Raw genomic sequence first — 18,810 nt, forward strand, 5'->3', positions numbered from 1 at the left:
TGACCGAAGGAGTGATTGGAGGCGTGGCCGGAGTTTTCTCCGTCGCTGTATTGGGCCTAATGAGGAGCTACTGCATCTGGGGAGGCGCGGGAACCGGGTAGAGAAAAGGCCCGCCGGCACTGCTGGGGTGGAGGGGGTGGAGGATTCAATCAAGACCAGGCAGCTCTTCTCCCCCTGACCTCAGGCTAGGGCAGGGTTACCGAAGTGCCAGCCCCGGGAGAGGACCGTGGATCCTAAGTGAGGCAGCGGGCCCGCTCAGGCTGGACGGGGGTCTCCCTCCCACCCATGGTGGGTCAGGGGGTGCACGGAGGCCCTCTCTGCCCCGGGGCGATGAAGCGTCCTCCGCAGGCAGCAGGCCTCGTGGCCCATTCCGGCCCCGCTCCCAGAGGCATCTAAACAGCGCCCGGGACCAATTGTTGCCAATTTGTACTTCCCAAGCGCTTAGTACAGTGCTCTGCACATAGTAAGCGCTCAATAAATACGATTGATTGATTGATTGACCAAATACAGGACGTCGGGGGCGGGATGGCACATTTCGGCCCAAACTGTCCGGCCAACTCCCTCTGACTTCCTCAGCAACCTAAATAGGACAAGATTTCCAAATTCCTTTAATCGCCTTGAAAATCCAACCAACTGAGAGGCAGCGTGGCCTAATGGATAGAACCTGGGCTTGGGAGTCCAGAGGACGTGGGTTCTGGTTCTGCTCTGGCACTTGTCTGCTGTGGGACCCTGGACAAGTCACTTCACTTCTTTGTGCCTCAGTTACCTCATCTGTAAAATGGGGATCAAGAATGTCACCGTACCTCGTTCTCGCCTGTCCTGCCATCGACCCCCGGCCCACGTCATCCCCCGGGCCTGGAATGCCCCCAATCCCTCTGCCCATCCGCCAAGCTAGCTCTCTTCCTCCCTTCAAGGCCCTACTGACAGCTCACCTCCTCCAGGAGGCCTTCCCAGACTGAGCCCCTTCTTTCCTCTCCCCCTCACCTCCCTCTCCATCCCCCCCATCTTACCTCCTTCCCTTCCCCACAGCACCTGTATATATGGATATATGTTTGTACATATTTATTACTCTATTTATTTATTTTACTTGTACATATCTATTCTATTTATTTTATTTTGTTAGTATGTTTGGTTTTGTTCTCTGTCTCCCCCTTTTAGACTGTGAGCCCACTGTTGGGTAGGGACTGTCACTATATGTTGCCAATTTGTACTTCCCAAGCGCTTAGTACAGTGCTCTGCACATAGTAAGCGCTCAGTAAATACGATTGATGATGATGTGAGCCCCATGTGGGATATGGACTGTGTCCAACCTGATCACCCTGTATCTACCCCAGCACTTAAGAACAGCACCTGGCACACAGTAAGTGCTTAACACACACACACACACACACACACACACACACACACACACACACAGAGAAACACAAAAAAGAAAGTATATCTGTCTTCCCTATTACCACAAGAAGAAAACCCTCTTTCCCTCCACAAAACTGCCAGCTATCCCTAAGGCGGAGATCAAATACTAAAAAGGAAATCACAAACCCACATTAACACACGTTCACAACTACACACTACCAATTGGGAGCAGTTTCTGCCGGTGAGTCCTGGAAAACTCGGGCTATCGTGGAGGCTCCCTTGTGGACCAGGACGTTGTTTGTAATGATGCACCTCGGTGGGGGCTGACATAATAATAATAATAATTGCTCAGCAAATAATAAATAGTAGTAAATAGTAAATAATAAGTGTTTAGTAAATACAAGTGACTGACAGACTGACTCGTATTAGTGAATAAAGAGACGGATTAGGTTTTCCAGGAAAGCGTGCCTTCACTTTCCCGAACCCCCCTGAGCCAAAATCATTGTAGGCAATTTTTATGGAACTCCTAGGAAGATTTGGTGATTGACAATAGCCTCAGTGAGCAGTAATTATTATTATTATTGCTATTATGGTATTTGTTAAGCACTTACCATGTACCAGGCACCGTTCTAAGCGCTGGGGTGGATACAGGCTAATTGGGTTGAACACAGTCCCTGTCCCACATTGGGCTCACAGTCTCAATCCGCATTTTACAGATGAGACAGCTGAGGCACAGAAGTGAAGTGACTTGCCCACGGTCACACAGCAGGCAAGTGGTGGAGGCGGGATTAGAACCCATGACCTTCTGATTCTATTACTCTATTTACTTATTATTACTCTATTTATTTATTTATTTTTACTCTACTTATATTACTCTATTTATTTATTTATTATTACTCTATTTATTTATTTTGCTTGTACATATCTATTCTATTTATTTTATTTTGTTAGTATGTTTGGTTTTGCCTCCCCCTTTTAGACTGTGAGCCCACTGTTGGGTAGGGACTGTCTCTATATGTTGCCAATTTGTACTTCCCAAGCGCCTAGTACAGTGCTCTGCACACAGTAAGCGCTCAATAAATACGACTGATGATGATGATGATGATGATGATTCCCGGGCCCAGGCTCTATCCATTACGCCATGCTGCTTCCCAGGGTTTCTACTGACACCAGAAATGCTGGTTACCGAAAGCAGAACTCTCCTCTTTCCACCACCTAATCCGTGTCCTTTAGACTGTAAGCTCGCTGTGGGCAGGGATCGTGTCTGCTGCTTGTTGTATTGTACTCTCCCAAGAACTTAGTACAGTGCTCTGCACACAGTAAGCGTTCGATAAATACAATTGAATGAATGTCTGTCTCCTCTAGTCTGCAAGCTCTTTGTGGGGCAGGAGATGGTGTCTTCCAATGTGAGCCCACTGCTGGGTAGGGACCGTCCCTATATGTTGCCAACTTGCACTTCCCAAGCGCTTAGTACAGTGCTCAATAAATACGATTGATTGATTGATCCTGCACACAGTACATGCTCAGTAAATGAACAGCGAAGCAGTGTGGCCTAGTGGAAGGGCTCACAGTCTAAAAGCTCCTTCACTCAGCCCCTTCCTTCCTCTCTCCCTCGTCCCCCCCATCTTACCTCCTTCCCTTCCCCACAGCACCTGTATATATGTATATACATCTGTACATATTTACTACTCTATTTATTTTACTTGTACATATCTATTCTATTTCTTTTATTCTGTTAGTAGGTTTGGTTCTGTTCTCGGTCTCCCCCTTTTAGACTGTGAGCCCACTGTTGGGTAGGGACTGTCTCTATATGTTGCCAATTTGTACTTCCCAAGCGCTTAGTACAGTGCTCTGCGCATAGTAAGCGCTCAATAAATACGACTGATTGATTGATTGATTGGAAGAGTCAAGAGAGCTTTCCAGGAGCCGGAGGAAACAGCCGGGCCGGGCCGAGGTTTCCATCTCCTAACGCGCTCCGGAGCCGCTCGGATCAGGTGCTGTTTTGACTCCCTAAGCACGTGTACCCATAGAAACATGTCACCTGCGTCTGAAACAAATGAATGGTGACGGACCGGGAGGCAAATGAGGCCTTCCCAGAAAACTTTCTGGCGAAGTGAAACGAGGAGGCTGCCCCACACTCGCCGCTTATCACCCAAGGCGGGATCGTGGCTACAATGAATTCTTTCTTGCAGACCCACGGAGAGCACGCTGAGGCGATCGTCAATCCCCGAATCTTCTCTGTCTCCCCCTCCTAGCCTGTGAGCCCACTGTTGGGTAGGGACTGTCTCTATATGTTGCCAACTTGTACTTCCCAAGCGCTTAGTACAGTGCTCTGCACACAGTAAGAGCTCAATAAATACGACTGATTGATTGATTGATTCCCAGGAGTTCCATACAAATTGCCTACGATGGTTTCGGCTCGGCGGCGGGGTGGTTCGGGAAACTGAAGGCACGCTTTCCCGAAAAACCTAATCCGTCTCTTTATTCACTAGTACGAGTCAGTCAATCGTATGTACCGAGTACTTACTGTGTGCAGAGCACCGTACTAAGCCCTTGGGAGAGCACAATTTAACACTAAAACAGACGGGTCCGCGGCCCACAACGAGCTTACAGTCTCGAGGGAGATGGACATTAATATAAGTTACAGATACATACACAAGTGCTGTGGGGCTGGGAGAGAGGTTGGATGAACAAAGCAAGTCAGGATGATGGAGATAACAGCAATAATAAACACGACTGACTGAATGAATGGTGAGGGAATGATCCGGGCCCTCCCGCCACCTGCCCGAAACCCCGGGTCGGGGATCACGAGGAGGTCAGAGGGAGAGCACTCTAGGCCCCGGGACCGCCCACCCCCTTCCCAAAGCCCGTTCCCACCCGGGCCCCGGAACGGGAAGCCCAGAGCCCCGAGCTCGGCCGCTCCGACCTCTCCCCCCGGCCCCGCAACGACCGCTCCGGGAGGCTGACCTGAGGGAAGGCTGGAGCTGGCCTGGTGGCTCTCGCCGGGGGCCACGAACAGATCTTCCTCTCCTTCGGTGGAGGAGCTGGCGGACGACTCGCTGCTGAGATCGTTCTCGCTGGAGCCGCTGGAGCTGGGCAGCAGGGCGAACTTCCTGCGGGCCAACACCTCCCGCTTCTTCCTCTGCAGCAAAATCCGCTCCTTCTGTTTCTGCGTCCGCTGCGAGGAGCCGCTCTTCAGGAACCTCTTGCGGCAGGGCAGCCTGCGCAGGGAGCCGCCGTGGAAGCAGGGCCGCTTCATGAACAGGCCCGACACGGGCTCGGGCTCGGGCCGCGGCCACTTCGGGGCCCGGGCCCCCTGAGTCCGGCCCTTGGCGCTCAAGGCCGCCGGGGGCGGGGGCCGCTCCGGGGCCTCCCGGTCCGTGTCCGAGGTGACCGTGTCCGAGTCCCCGAAATGCAGGCTGGAGGACGGGGAGGAGACGCAGTCGCTGAAAGAGGAGTCGTCGTCGTCTTCGTCGTCGTCTTCGTCGTCGCTCTGCGGCTCCGAGGGCCGCCTCGGCCCCAGCGGGCCCGGGCTTCCCTTCTGGGCGTCCGAGGGGCCGGCCTGCTGGCTCTTGCGCTTCTTCCGCACGCCCGTCCCCTTGTCTCGCTCGGGCCGGCTGCCGCCCGTGGCCTTCTCCTGCTTCGGGGAGTCGCCGCACAGGTGGGAAAAGTCATTCCCCACTTTACTGGCAATCATCTCCACTTCTTCGGGGAAGCTCTTGGCCGCCTCGAGGGGTTCGGGGTTCAGGAGGATCCCCTTCAGGCTCTCCTGTCTCTTTGGTGCATCAGAGGGAACGTCACTCTTCATATCCGCTTTTAGGGTATACAGCCTGTTACATCCGGGAGTCCATCGAGACATGGGAAAGAGCGAGGAAGGCCTGGAGAGACGCAAGGGGGGCGGGGGAAGCGCGTTAGGAACAGAGCGTTTCATTACCCTCCGAGGTCTGTTCGAGAGAGGCGGCGAGGCCTAGTGGAGATGGGGCGGGCTTGGGAGTCAGGGGGTCTAGGTTCTCATCCCGCCTCCGCCGCCTGCCTGCTGTGTGGCTTGGGGCAAGTCGCTTCACTTCCCTGGGCCTCGGTTTCCTCATCTTTAAAATGGGGATTGAATCCTACTCCCTCCTACTTGGACTGGTAGCCCCACGTCCAACCTGATGATTGCGTACCTACCCCTGGCGCTCAGTAGTGCTTGGCACATAGTAAGCGCTTCACAACCCAATAATTATTACTGTTAGTGTTACCATTAATAATAACGACGGTGATGGTATTTGTTAAGCGCTTACTATGTGCCAATCACTGTTCTAAGCGCTGGGGTAGATACAAACCAATCAGGTTGTTCCTCGCGGGGGCTCACAGTCTTAATCTCCATTTTACAGACGAGGGAACAGGCACAGAGAAGTGACTTGCCCGGAGTCACACAGCTGATAAGTGGCGGAGCCGGGATTGGAACCCACAACCTCTGATTCCCAAGCCTGGGATCTTGCCACTAAGCCATGCTGCTTCTCTACTTTGAACTGCGGGGAAGGAGAGGGGGAAACGGGGACCCTGTCTGACCTGTTGACCTGGGGGCTCCCCCCACCCCAGATGCAATCAATCAATCGTATTTATTGAGTGCTTACTGTGTGCAGAGCACTGTACTAGCGCTTGGGAAGTACAAGTTGGCAACATATAGAGACGGTCCCTACCCAACAGTGGGCTCACAGTCTAAAAATGTAAAAATGGATGCAGTGCTTGGCACGTGGGAAACACTCAATCGAGGCCACGATGGTTATATCTGAGTGGGAGAGCGGGATGGGTGGTCGTTCTTTCAGGTGAGAGTTCAAGTTAAGACTGTATCATCTAATCAGCACATCATCTAACTCTCCTGCACTCTCCCAAGCCCTCCGTATGGTGTTCTGCACAGAGGAGATAAAGTGGCCTTGTGGAAATCCACCGATCAATCATCATCATCATCAATCGTATTTATTGAGCGCTTACTGTGTGCAGAGCACTGTACTAAGCGCTTGGGAAGTCCAAGTTGGCAACATACAGAGACAGTCCCTACCCAACAGTGGGCTCACAGTCTAAAAGGGGGAGACAGACAACAAAACCAAACATACTAACAAAATAAAATTAACAGAATAGATATGCACAAGTAAAATAAATAGAGTAACAAATATGATCAATGGTATTTACCGAGCGCTTACTACACGCAGAGCACAGTATTAAGCGCTTGGGAGAGTACAGTATGACAGAATCGACAGACACAACCCCTGCCCTTAACGAACAATCTAGAGGGACCCCAGGCCTGGGAGGCGGAAGCCCTGGGGTCTCGTCCGGGCTCTGCCACCTGCGTGACTTTGGGAAAGTCACTTCACTTCTCTGGGCCTCAGTTTCCTCAGCTCTAAAATGGGGATTAAAGCCTATGTCCTCCTACTTAGACTGGGAGCCCCATGTGGGACAGGGACCGTGTCCCACCTGACGACCCTGTATCTACCCCAGCGCCTAGTACCGTGCTTGGCAGCACGCAAGCACTCACCAAAGACCACTATTAACTGACCAAAACAGGAGCTTTTTCGATAGGCCTGTATATACAGGTGATATACACCACCTGTATATATGTTTGGCCCTATATATAGGCCCTGCTGAGAGCTCACCTCCTCCAGGAGGCCTTCCCAGACTGAGCCCCTTCCTTCCTCTCCCCCCTCGTCCCCCTCTCCATCCCCCCATCTTACCTCCTTCCCTTCCCCACAGCACCTGTATATATGTATATATGGTTGGACATATTCATTACTCTATTTATTTATTTATTTATTTTGCTTGTGCATTTCTATCCTATTTATTTTATTTTGTTGGTATGTTTGGTTCTGTTCTCTGTCTCCCCCTTTTAGACTGTGAGCCCACTGTTGGGTAGGGACTGTCTCTACGTGCTGCCAATTTGTACTTCCCAATTGCTTAGTACAGTGCTCTGCACATAGTAAGCGCTCAATAAATACGATTGATTGATTGATTGATGTTTGTACATATTTATTACTCTATTTATTTATTTTACTTGTACATATCTATCCTACTTATTTTATTTTGTTAGTATGTTTGGCTTTATTCTCTGTCTCCCCCTTTTAGACTGTGAGCCCACTGTTGGGTAGGGACTGTCTCTAGATGTTGCCAACTTGTACTTCCCAAGCGCTTAGTACAGTGCTCTGCACATAGTAAGCACTCAATAAATACGACTGACTGATTGATTGATAGGCCGAGCTGAGATTGAGGCTGCCGCACGGTGCTGCGGAAAAAGGATCAGAGTTTCCTGCGGTGATTTAAGCCTTAACTCTTTCATTCAATCCTTAGTGTGACTCGGGGGATCTCAAGCCGACACATCGCCTCGCTGGGCTTTACTCAACAGAGTGTTAAAACCGCGCTGCAATGCCCTGCCTGGGCAGGTTTTGAGACACCGTACCAGAAATCACCACTGTCACCGTTCCGAGATCCGGCACGGAGCTGTGTGTTGATAATTACGCGTTCCAAAAATACCTCTTCTCGGAAAGCACGGCGACGGGTCCAAATGGACTCTTACTTTGGTTGGGCGAGATACGATCGAATGAATGAATGCCAACTTGTACTTCCCAAGTGCTTAGTACGGTGCTCTGCACACAGTAAGCGCTCAATAAATACGATTGAATGAATGAATTTATTACTCTATTTTACTTGTACATGTTTATTCTACTTATTTTATTTTGTTAATATGTTTTGTTTTGTTGTCTGCCTCCCCCTTCTAGACTGTGAGCCCGCTGTTGGGTAGGGACCGTCTCTCTATGTTGCCAACTTGTACTTCCCAAGCGCTTAGTACAGTACTCTGCACACAGTAAGCGCTCAATAAATACGATTGAATGAATGAATACGAGAACACGGAATTTTGTTTTCTCTTCAGTCGAGTTGGCCTGAAACCATCGAGCAGGATCAGCTCAGAGGTGCACTGTGGGAAAGTCGGAATGGCCCGGAGGACACGCCGCGTACCCACGTTCACAGGCCCAATGAACGCACAGGTCTTACTGTTTGTGTGTACGCATTCCTACTTCATTAGGGCGAGACATTCCAGAGTGATTACTGCTCTCGGCCGGTCACAGACTTCAGCCTCCTACTTTATGCCACCTCCCCAGGATTCTATAATCGTCTAAAAATACGCAGCCTTTCATGTCTTAATTGGCGAAGATTGGGCTGTGTGTTTGAAAAGCAGCCTCTCTCAATCAAAATCCAGGGCTCCGCGGTCCCCGCGGCCTAACCCTGCTCCTGAAGCCGGTCTCCTCGACCGTCCCCGCCAGACCCGGCTCCCTTCCCTGGCAGCTCGCTCCATCGATGGCCTTTCTTCCGTGCTTACTGTGTGCACAGCACTGTGCTAAACACTTGGGAGAGGACAATACAACAGATCCCTCACTAGCTCCAGCCTCCAGTTCCCTCAATCCGTCTTTCAATTAATGGCATTTCTTGAGTGCTGTGTGCGGAGCACCATACTCGACGCCTGGGAGAGTATACAAGCAGCGTGGCTCAGTGGAAAGAGCACGGGCTTTGGAGTCAGAGGTCATGGGTTCAAATCCCGGCTCCGCCACTTGTCAGCTGGGTGACTTTGGGCAAGTCACTTAACTTCTCTGGGCCTCAGTTCCCTCATCTGTAAAATGGGGATGAAGACTGTGAGCCCCACGTGGGACAACCTCATGACCTTGTATCCCCCCCAGCGCTTAGAACAGTGCTTTGCACATAGTAAGCGCTTAATAAATGCCATTATTATTATTATTATTATTATTATACCCTCTGACAGAGTTGGTGGAGATGTTCCCTGCCCACAACAAGCTTCCAGTCTAGGAAGTTTGACACTAAGAGCTTGGGAGACTACAATATGACAGAGTTGGCAGACAGGCCCCCTGACCACAATGAACTTCCAATCTAGGAAGCTTGAAAGTGAAAATCTAGTAAGTTTGACACTCCAACTCCGAGCCCGGTGAGTCTCAGGGCCCAATTCTGGGCCATCACCCCCGCCAGCCAGAGTTACGGGGCCCAGACCAGAGACTGGGGTCCGCGGGGGACCCTTACGGTGGGTCACCCCGTGCCACACACGCACCACCAGTCTGTCTGGGCCCCGTGGACTCTCGCCCCGTGATTCACTGGGCACGGGTTGGAGCCACCATCCCGAAGGGGACGGAGAGGGAAGGGCAGCAGGCCAGGCCCAGATCGTCATAACAACTGGGGTATTTGTTAGGCACTTACTATGTGCCAATCCTATTTGCTGAATGCTTACTGTGTGCAGAGCACCATACTCAGCACTTGGGACAGGACAACAATAAATAGACACATTCCCTGCCCACAACAAGCTTACAGTCGGGGGGGGGGGGGGGGAGACATCAATATAAATAAATGACATATATGTACTTAAGTGATGGAGGGGCTGGAGGGGGAAAGAACAAAGGGAGCAAATCAGGGCGACACAGAAGGAAGTGAGAGGAGAGGAAAGGGAAGGCCTCCTGGAGGAGATGAGCCAGAGGCAGGACGTGGGCGAGGGGTCGGCGGCGAGATAGTGATATCGAGGCACAGTGAGAAGATTCCCAGTGGCGGAGCGAAGTGTGCAGGCTGGGCTGATTCATTCATTCAGTCAATCGTATTTATTGAGTGCTTACTGTGTGCAGAGCACTGTACTAAGCACTTGGGAAGTACAAGTTGGCAACATATAGAGACAGTCCCTACCCAACAAGCGGCTCACTGTCTAGAAGGGTTGTAGTCCCAGTTTCGTGGATGAGGGAACCGAGGCTCAGAGAAGTGACGTGATTCGCCCAAAGTCACACGGCAGACAAGTGGCGGAGCCAGGAACAGAACCCAGGCCCGGGTTCTTCCCACTAGGCCACGCTGCTTTCTGGCTCCTCCTCCTCCTCCCCCGGCCCCGGCCCCGGCCCCGGCCCGGGCTTGCTGTCTGGGCCGGGCTCTCCCGTGACTCAGGGACTGGAATTTCCATTGGCAGGAAGTCATCGGAGCATATGCCCCGTAGTTCCTTTATGCCAGTTTTCCAAGCTGGAAACCTAAAGGGTGTGGAAAGAAACGAGCGGATGGACACGCGCTCTTTTCGGGCCCACATGAGGGTCCAGAAGGGTGCCGGGCCAACCCTCCCATCGGACTGGCCGGCCAGCTCGCCAGATACCTGAGGGCTTTTCGAAGGTACGGCTGGTCGACGCCTTCGGAGGGGAGGAAGAGGAACGGCTCTGCACGTCGCTACACGTCACCTCCCTCTCTGGGGTCCAAAAAACGAACAAGCCGCCAAACAGCAGCTCGACAGCCGTGATCTAACTGGGGAAGCTTCCGGGAACAGTCATAAAACAGGAAAACTGCCTAAGGAATTGCCTCGCCAGGGATCACGCCCTTTCTCTGCTGTAAAGAGGGGGTGGGCTGATCTCCGTAGGGAGGACCTGGATTTTGCAATGTGCCCTTAGGTTGGCACACTGTGTACCAGGCTTAGGCCACGGAGAGGAGGACTCCTTGCTCACTCATTTTTAATGGCAGGAGAAGCCTTTGTACGACGCCTTCGTATCCAACCCGATTCGCGGTCCGGGTACTTAGCTAGCAATCGCTCCCTAGGGAATAATGATGATAATAATAATAATAATTGTGACATTTGTCAAACTATTACTCTGTGACAAGCAATGTACCAAGCGCTGGTTGGACCCAAGATAACCATGTCTGACAGAGTCGCTGTCCCACTTAGGGCTCCCAGCGTGGCTCAGTGGAAACAGCATGGGCTTTGGAGTCACTGGTCATGGGTTCAAATCCCGGCTCCGCCAACTGTCAGCTGTGTGACTTTGGGCAAGTCACTTAACTTCTCTGGGCCTCAGTGCCCTCCTCTGTAAAATGGGGATTGACGGTGAGTCCCTCGTGGGACAACCTGATCGCCTTGTAACCTCCCCAGCACTTAGAACAGTGCTTTGCACATAGTAAGAGCTTAATAAATGCCATCATTATTATTATTAAAAAGTCTTGTTGAATCCCCAATCTACAGATGAGGAAACTAGGAAGGATTAGGTGACTGGCAGGCAAGTGAGAAGCTGCGTGGCGTAGTGGGCAGAGCACAGGCCTGAGAGTTAGAAGGACCTGGGTTCTAATCCCGGCTCTGCCGCTTGACCTCACCTGCAAAATGGGGGATGGAGACTGTGAGCCCCATGTGGGACAGGGATTGGGTCCAACCTGATGAGCTTATATCTACCCCAGTGCTTCGTAGAGTGACTCGCACATCATCATCATCATCAATCGTATTTATTGAGCGCTTACTATGTGCAGAGCACTGTACTAAGCGCTTGGGAAGTACAAACTGGCAACATATAGAGACAGTCCCTACCCAACAGCGGGCTCACAGCCTAAAAGGGGGAGACAGAGAACAAAACCAAACATACTAACAAAATAAAATACATAGAATAGATATGGACAAATAAAATCAATCAATAAATAGAGTAATAAATATGTACAAACATATATACATATATACAGGTGCTGTGGGGAAGGGAAGGAGGTAAGATGGGGGGGATGGAGAGGGGGACGAGGGGGAGAGGAAGGAAGGGGCTCAGTCTGGTAGCGCTTAACAGATACCCCCCCCCCCCCCCCAAAAACCCAAGTGGTGGAGCCCGGATTCGAACCCGGGCGCCCTGATTCCTGGGCCCAGGCTCTCTCCACGAGGCCATTGCTGCTCTCCCACATGGCAAAAGACAGAAATTCAACAAGCCTGTTGCCTGTTTGCTGCTGCTGCTGCCTGGCCTGCCACCCCTAAAGAGTTTGCAGCAGTCCCCCTCTTGACCCTGCCCCGATGCCATGAGGAAATCCCCTAGACTGTAAACTCGTTGTGGGCAGGGAAGATGTCTGCCAACTCTAGTATACTGAATTCTCCCAAGCGCTTAGTACGGTAAGCGCTCGATAAACACCACCGACCGACTGACCCCGGCCAGATTTCCCGGCCCCCTCCCAGGCTTACAGTCTAGAGGGGGGTACAGACAGACATCAAAACAAATAAACGGGCATCACTGTAAATAAATAGAATTATAGATCATCATCATCAATCGTATTTATTGAGCGCTTACTATGTGCAGAGCACTGTACTAAGCGCTTGGGAAGTACTAATTGGCAACATATAGAGAGAGTCCCTACCCAACAGTGGGCTCACAGTCTAAAAGGGGGAGACAGAGAACAAACCAAACATACTAACAAAATAAAATAAATAGAATAGATATGTACAAATAAAATAAATAAATAATAAATATAAAATAAATATATAGATATATACATATATACAAAAGTGTTGTTGGATGGGGGAGGGGAGAGCAAAAGGGAGCAAGTCGAGGGAGCTGAGATAACGGGAGGCTCAGTCTGGGCTTAATCAGTTTTAATCACAGAAGAGGGGACTGAGGCCCGGAGAAGTGACTTGCTCAAGGTCACCCAGCAGACAAGTGGCGGAGCAGGGATCGGAACCCAAGTCCCTTCTGCCTCTTAGGCCTGGGCCCTAGCCATTAGGCTGCTGTGTTGCTGGGTTCCCTTGTGGGCCCTCTTGGCTCAAATATCGAATGCCCGAAAGATCTGTCCGGAGTTGGGGTGGGGACGGGGTGGCCTTGGAGGAGCGGCTCGGGGCAGGGGAGCAATGGCTCCCTATCCTGGGGAACACCACTCCCCCACCATGGTGCTGGGGTGGACTCCCTCCATCGGGGTCATCATCATCAATCGTATTTATTGAGCGCTTACTATGTGCAGAGCACTGTACTAAGCACTTGGGAAGTACAAATTGGCAACATATAGAGACAGTCCCTACCCAACAGTGGGCTCACAGTCTAAAAGGGGAAGGGGAAGGGGAAGGGGAAGGGGAAGGGGAAGGGGAATGGGAAGGGGAAGGGGAAGGGGAAGGGGAAGGGGAAGGGGAAGGGGAAGGGTCCCAACGGGCATTTAGCACAGGTTCAGCCGGGCCACCCCCAGCACCTCAGAGCCCACCAGGAGGCCAAAGGGGCCTGCGGCCACCCCAACAGGGGACCCTGGCCTCCAACATCCCGGGGCAGGCAGACGACACCCCGAAACTGCCCCGGTGCCATCCTCAGAGGATGGAAATCGACCCCACCAGTAGGAGCACTTCTCCCAGCTCCCGGGCGCCTCCGGCCCCACCGGCCCTTGCCCGTCGGGCAACGACACGGCGGGGGCTGGGGGCAAACGGTGACACGGTCTGGTCTGTCGCGTCTGTGTCCGTGCGGGACAGGGAAGGGGGCCGACCCGATTCATTCCGAGCATGCATATGGTGCCTGGCACAGAATAACCATTTAACAGTGCCACTAAAAAAAAAAAAAATACTAGATATATAAAAATAAAGGTGAGGGGTGAGTCCTGGCAATGACCTGTCCTGGCAATGAGCACTGACCGCGATGGGCTCCTCACGTGGACTGCCCAGGACACCAAGCAAAGGTGGATCAGAAGCCACCTGAACGGAGCGCTGGCCGCACCTTGGCACCTTTGGGCCGCGCCCTTCCACCCAAGGGCCGAATCCGAGTCCTCACCTCACCTCTATTTGTTGCTCCCTCATCTCCACACCCCACTCCCTTCTGCCTCACCCTTGTGCTTAGACCTGTAATAATAATAATGATGGCATTTATTAAGCGCTTACTATCTGCAAAGCACTGTTCTAAGCGCTAGGGAGGTTACAAGGTGATCAGGTTGTCCCACGTGGGGCTCACAGTCTTCACTCCCATTTTACAGATGAGGTAACTGAAGCCCAGAGAAGTTAAGTGACTTGCCCGAAGTCCCACAGCTGATAATTGGCGGAGCCGGGATTTGAACCCATGACCTCAGACTCCAAAGCCTGGGCTCTTTCCACTGAGCCATGCCTGCTTCTCTGTACCCTTTTAGCCACTTGATATTCAGTCAATTGTATTTACTCAGTGCTTAGAACGGTGCTTCAGCGTTCAGATCAGAGCTTTGCACATAGTGAGTGCTTAATAAATGCCATCATTATTATTACTGCGCGCTGTGTGCAGAACACCTTAGCATTTGGGAGAGGTATGGTGTAACAATGTAAGAGACCCGTTTCCTGCCCGCAACGAACTTACGATCTGGGGGGGAAACAGGTATTAATAGAAATAAATTACAGATATTCACCTGCCGCACCTCACGGCGCTCACATCCGTACCCATAATTGAGTGCAATGACCGCTTCCCCTTCTAGACTGTGTGCTCCTGGCAGGCAGGCCAGGCTTCTACCGACTCTGTTGTACTTTCCCAAGCATTTAGTACAGTGCTCTGGGCACGGGAAGTGCTCACTAAATAGCACCGATTGAAGCCTGCGCTGGGGCTCGGACTCAGGATTTCAGGGGCATCAGCAGTGTGTGTAAGAAAGGCGAAAAAGCTGACTGTGAAGCCCGCCGGCAACAGCTAAACCAGGAACCTTCTGGATTCGACTGGAAGCTCGTTGGGGGTACGGAATGTGTCTGTTTATTGTTATATTGTACTCTCCCAAGTGCTTAGAGTGCTCTGCACACGGTGAGCGCTCAATAAAAACGATTTTGAGAATGAATAGCTACTGAGAAGCACTTCTGCCAAGCTCCTACGACTGCCTCGAATCTTTAAGCTGTAACACAAACACAATAGATGTGCCAATGTAAAGAAATAATAATAATAATGACGGTATTTGTTAAGCGCTTACTATGTGTAAGCACTGTTCTAAGTGCTGGGGGGATATCTGGGGCTCAATCCTAATCCCCACTTTACAGATGAGGTAGCTGAGGCCCAGAGAAGTTAAGTGACTTGCCCCAAGTCACATGGCCTATAAGAGGAGCAGCGTGGCTCAGTGGAGAAGAGCCCGGGCTTTGGAGTCAGAGGTCATGGGTTCGAATCCCAGCTCCGCCACATGTCTGCTGTGTGACCTTGGGCAAGTCACTTAACCTCTCTGAGCCTCAGTTCCCTCATCTGTAAAATGGGGATTGAGACTGTCAGCCCCACGTGGGACAACCTGATCTCCTTGTAACCTCCCCAGTGCTTAGAACAGTGCTTTGCACATAGTAAGCGCTTAATAAATGCCATTATTATTATAAGTGGCCATGACCACTGACGCCCAAACCCATGCTCTTTCCACTGAGCCACGCTGCTTCTCTGCTAAAATAGCAGATAGCAGCTATCTTAGCTGCTAAAATACAACACAAAACATAACCAATAGTATTTACTGAGCGCCAGAACAATGCAAAGTGTTGGATTAAGTGCTTGGGAGACTACCACCCAATAATAATTGTTGTATTTGTTAAAGAGCTACTCTGTTCCATGCACTGTACACTAAGCACTAGGATAGAGACAAATTCACCAGGTCCCACATGGGGCTCACAGTCTAAGTTGGTGGGAGAAGGGGTTTTGAATCTCTATTTCGTCGATGAGAGAACTGAGGCACATGCAATCGTATTTATTTATTGAGCGCTTACAGTGTGCAGAGCACTGTACTAAGCGCTTGGAAAGTACAGTGCAGCAACAAATAATTATTCATGGACTCATTCACCAGTCATTCAATCGTGCTTCCTGTGTGCAGAGCACTGTACTCAGCGCTTGGAAAATACAATGCAGCAACAAAACAAAAGCGCTCAGAACAGTGCTCTGCACATAGTAAGCGCTTAATAAATGTCATGATTATTATTAACAACTACTTATTCATGGATTCATTCACCGTTCATTCAATCGTACTTACTGAGCACTTACTATTTGCAGAGTCCTTTACTGAGCGCTTGGGAAACTACAATACAGCAATAAAGAGTGACCATCCCCACCCTCAACGAGCTCCCAATCTAGAGTGGGGGAGACAAACATCCATACAAGTAAACAGACATAGCTGTAAATAAAGAAAAGGACTGATAGATACATAGTAGTAATAATAATAACAACAATGATGGCATTTGTTACACGCTTATTATGTGAGAAGCACCATTCTAAGAGCTGGAGGGATACAAGGTGATCAGGTTGTCCCACGTGGGGCTCCCAGTCTTCATCCCCATTTTACAGATGAGGTAACTGAGGCTCAGAGAAGTTAAGTGACTCGCAGAGTTAAGTGGCTCACCCAAGGTCACACAGCGGGTCTGTCGTGGAGTCGGGACTGTGTCCAACCCGATTGGCCTGTATTCACCCCAGCGCTTAGTTCAGTGCTTGGCACGTAGTAAGCACTTAAATACAATAATTATCATTATTATTAGAAGTCAGGTCCTGTCTCCCAGGCTCTTTCCAGTATGCCATGTTGCTACTCCATCTAGTTAGCAGACAGGTCCCCTGTCTCTAGATGTTGCCGACTTGGACTTCCCAAGCGCTTAGTACAGTGCTCTGTCCACAGTAAGCGCTCAATAAATGCGATTGAATGAATCAATGAGTGCCAACTTGTACGTCCCAAGCGCTTAGTACAGTGCTCTGCCCACAGTAAGCGCTCAATAAATACGATTGAATGAATTTATTACACTATTTATTTTACTTGAACATATTTATTCTATTTATTTTATTTTGTTAATGCGTTTTGTTTTGTTGCCTGTTTCCCCCTTCTAGATTGTGAGCCCACTGTTGGATAGGGGCCGTCTCTGTATGCTGCTAACTTGTACTTCCCAAGCGCTTAGTCCAGTGCTCTGCACACAGTAAGCGCTCAATAAATACGATTGACTGAATGAATGAATGACCTCAAAGTCCTTACAAGCTAATGTAGGGAGTGGGGGTGGAGAGGGAAGGGCAATATAACGATTTACAAATAGGAGGAAGTGCTCAAACAGTAGAGTATGCAAAAACCCTGTGTTCAAAAGTGCAACCAGAAGAACTGAGTGCAAAGCTGTGAAAACCCAGGGGCAAATACTTTCACGTTTGTCACCCCTGCTATTCTGGTGTAAGCTCCTTGTGGGCAGGGAACGTGTCACCTTACTTGGTACTTCTCAGCTGCCTGGTACAGTAGTGAGAAGCAGCAAGGCTCAGTGGAAAGAGCCCGGGCTTTGGAGTCAGAGGTCATGGGTTCAAATCCCGGCTCCGCCAACTGTCAGCTGGGTGACTTTGGGCAAGTCACTTCACTTCTCTGTGCCTCAGTTACCTCGTCTGTAAAATGGGAATTAAGACGGTGAGCCCCATGTGGGACAACCTGATCACTCTGTATCCACCCCAGCACTTAGAACAGTGCTTTGCACATAGCGCTTAACAAATTTCATTATTATTATTATTATTTTTTTTTATCAGCTTCAACCTGGGAAAAGTCACTGGTGACAGACCATTTCGACATATATATATGTATATATGTTTGTACATATTTTTTTACTCTATTTATTTATTTATTTTATTTGTACATATCTAGTCTACTTATTTTATTTTGTTAGTATGTTTGGTTTTGTTCTCTGTCTCCCCCTTTTAGACTGTGAGCCCACTGTTGGGTAGGGACCGTCTCCATATGTTGCCAATTTGTACTTCCCAAGCGCTTAGTACAGTGCTCTGCACATAGTAAGCGCTCAATAAATACGATTGATGATGATGATGATGTAGCCCCCCCCCCCCAGCACTTAGAACAGTGCTTTGCACATAGCGCTTAACAAATGTCATTATTATGATTATTATTATTTTTTATCAGCTTCAAACTGGGACAAGTCACTGGTGACAGACCATTTCGAGAAGGTTCGTCTCTCGACAGGGACAAAGTTCCGGACTCTCATGGCCTGGAGGGTATTTGCGCTTTCAAATACCAGTTTTTAAAGCTGAATATTCTGAAAACTTGATTTTTTTTCCTCTTAAATGAATTAAATTGCCAGCAGCTCATCCTCAAAAAGACTGTTTTTTGCAGGGATTAGAAGACAACTCTCCAACTCTGCAACTGTCCTAACGATGGCATTTATTAAGCACTTACTACGTGCAAAGCACTGTTCTAAGAGCCGGGGAGGTTACAGGGTGATCAGGTTGTCCCACGGGGGGCTGACAGTCTTAATCCCCATTTTACAGATGAGGTAACTGAGGCACAGAGAAGTTAAGGGACTTCCCCGAAGCCACCCAGCTGACAATTGGTGGAGCTGGGAATTGAACCCGTGACCTCTGACTCCAAAGCCCGGGCTCTTTCCACTGAGCCACGCTGCTTCTCCCTACATCAAAGGGGGAAAATATCTGGAACCCAGATGAAAACTATTCTCCTGGGTTCGACGCCAACACTCCGCTAAACTCTCCGATTGGTCTCAAGACGACTGTTTGGTCGGTGGCTTTCCCCAAGCTCTAGAACTCTTGATTCGAAGTTATGGATTGGAGCCTGGAAAGGCCATAATTTCCCCACTCCTTGTGAATGATTTTAATAAGAGGATTATTCGGATTTTTCTTTCTAACGTGTTTACATAATAATAAATAATGCTTAGTATTTATAAAAAAAAAAAATAGCTCTCTTCCTCCCTTCAAGGCCCTGCTGAGAGCTCACCTCCTCCAGGAGGCCTTCCCAGACTGAGCCCCTTCCTTCCTC

At 50.1% G+C, this 18,810-nt stretch overlaps 1 protein-coding gene across 2 annotated transcripts in view; it reads right to left on the reverse strand.

Annotated features, from left to right (window-relative positions):
• The window catches only part of RNF111 (ring finger protein 111), a 115,233-nt gene that overhangs the window by 37,188 nt on the left and 59,235 nt on the right, over positions 1 to 18,810 (reverse strand). For both annotated transcript variants that reach the window (XM_038750507.1, XM_038750506.1), the window contains exon 2: positions 4,324 to 5,234. In XM_038750507.1, the coding sequence (XP_038606435.1) occupies positions 4,324 to 5,215 (892 nt within the window). In that variant the 5' untranslated portion in view covers positions 5,216 to 5,234. The remainder of the gene's footprint in view (positions 1 to 4,323; positions 5,235 to 18,810) is intronic.

Source organism: Tachyglossus aculeatus, chromosome 8, assembly GCF_015852505.1.
Source record: "Tachyglossus aculeatus isolate mTacAcu1 chromosome 8, mTacAcu1.pri, whole genome shotgun sequence".
NCBI classification, from domain to species: domain Eukaryota; kingdom Metazoa; phylum Chordata; class Mammalia; order Monotremata; family Tachyglossidae; genus Tachyglossus; species Tachyglossus aculeatus.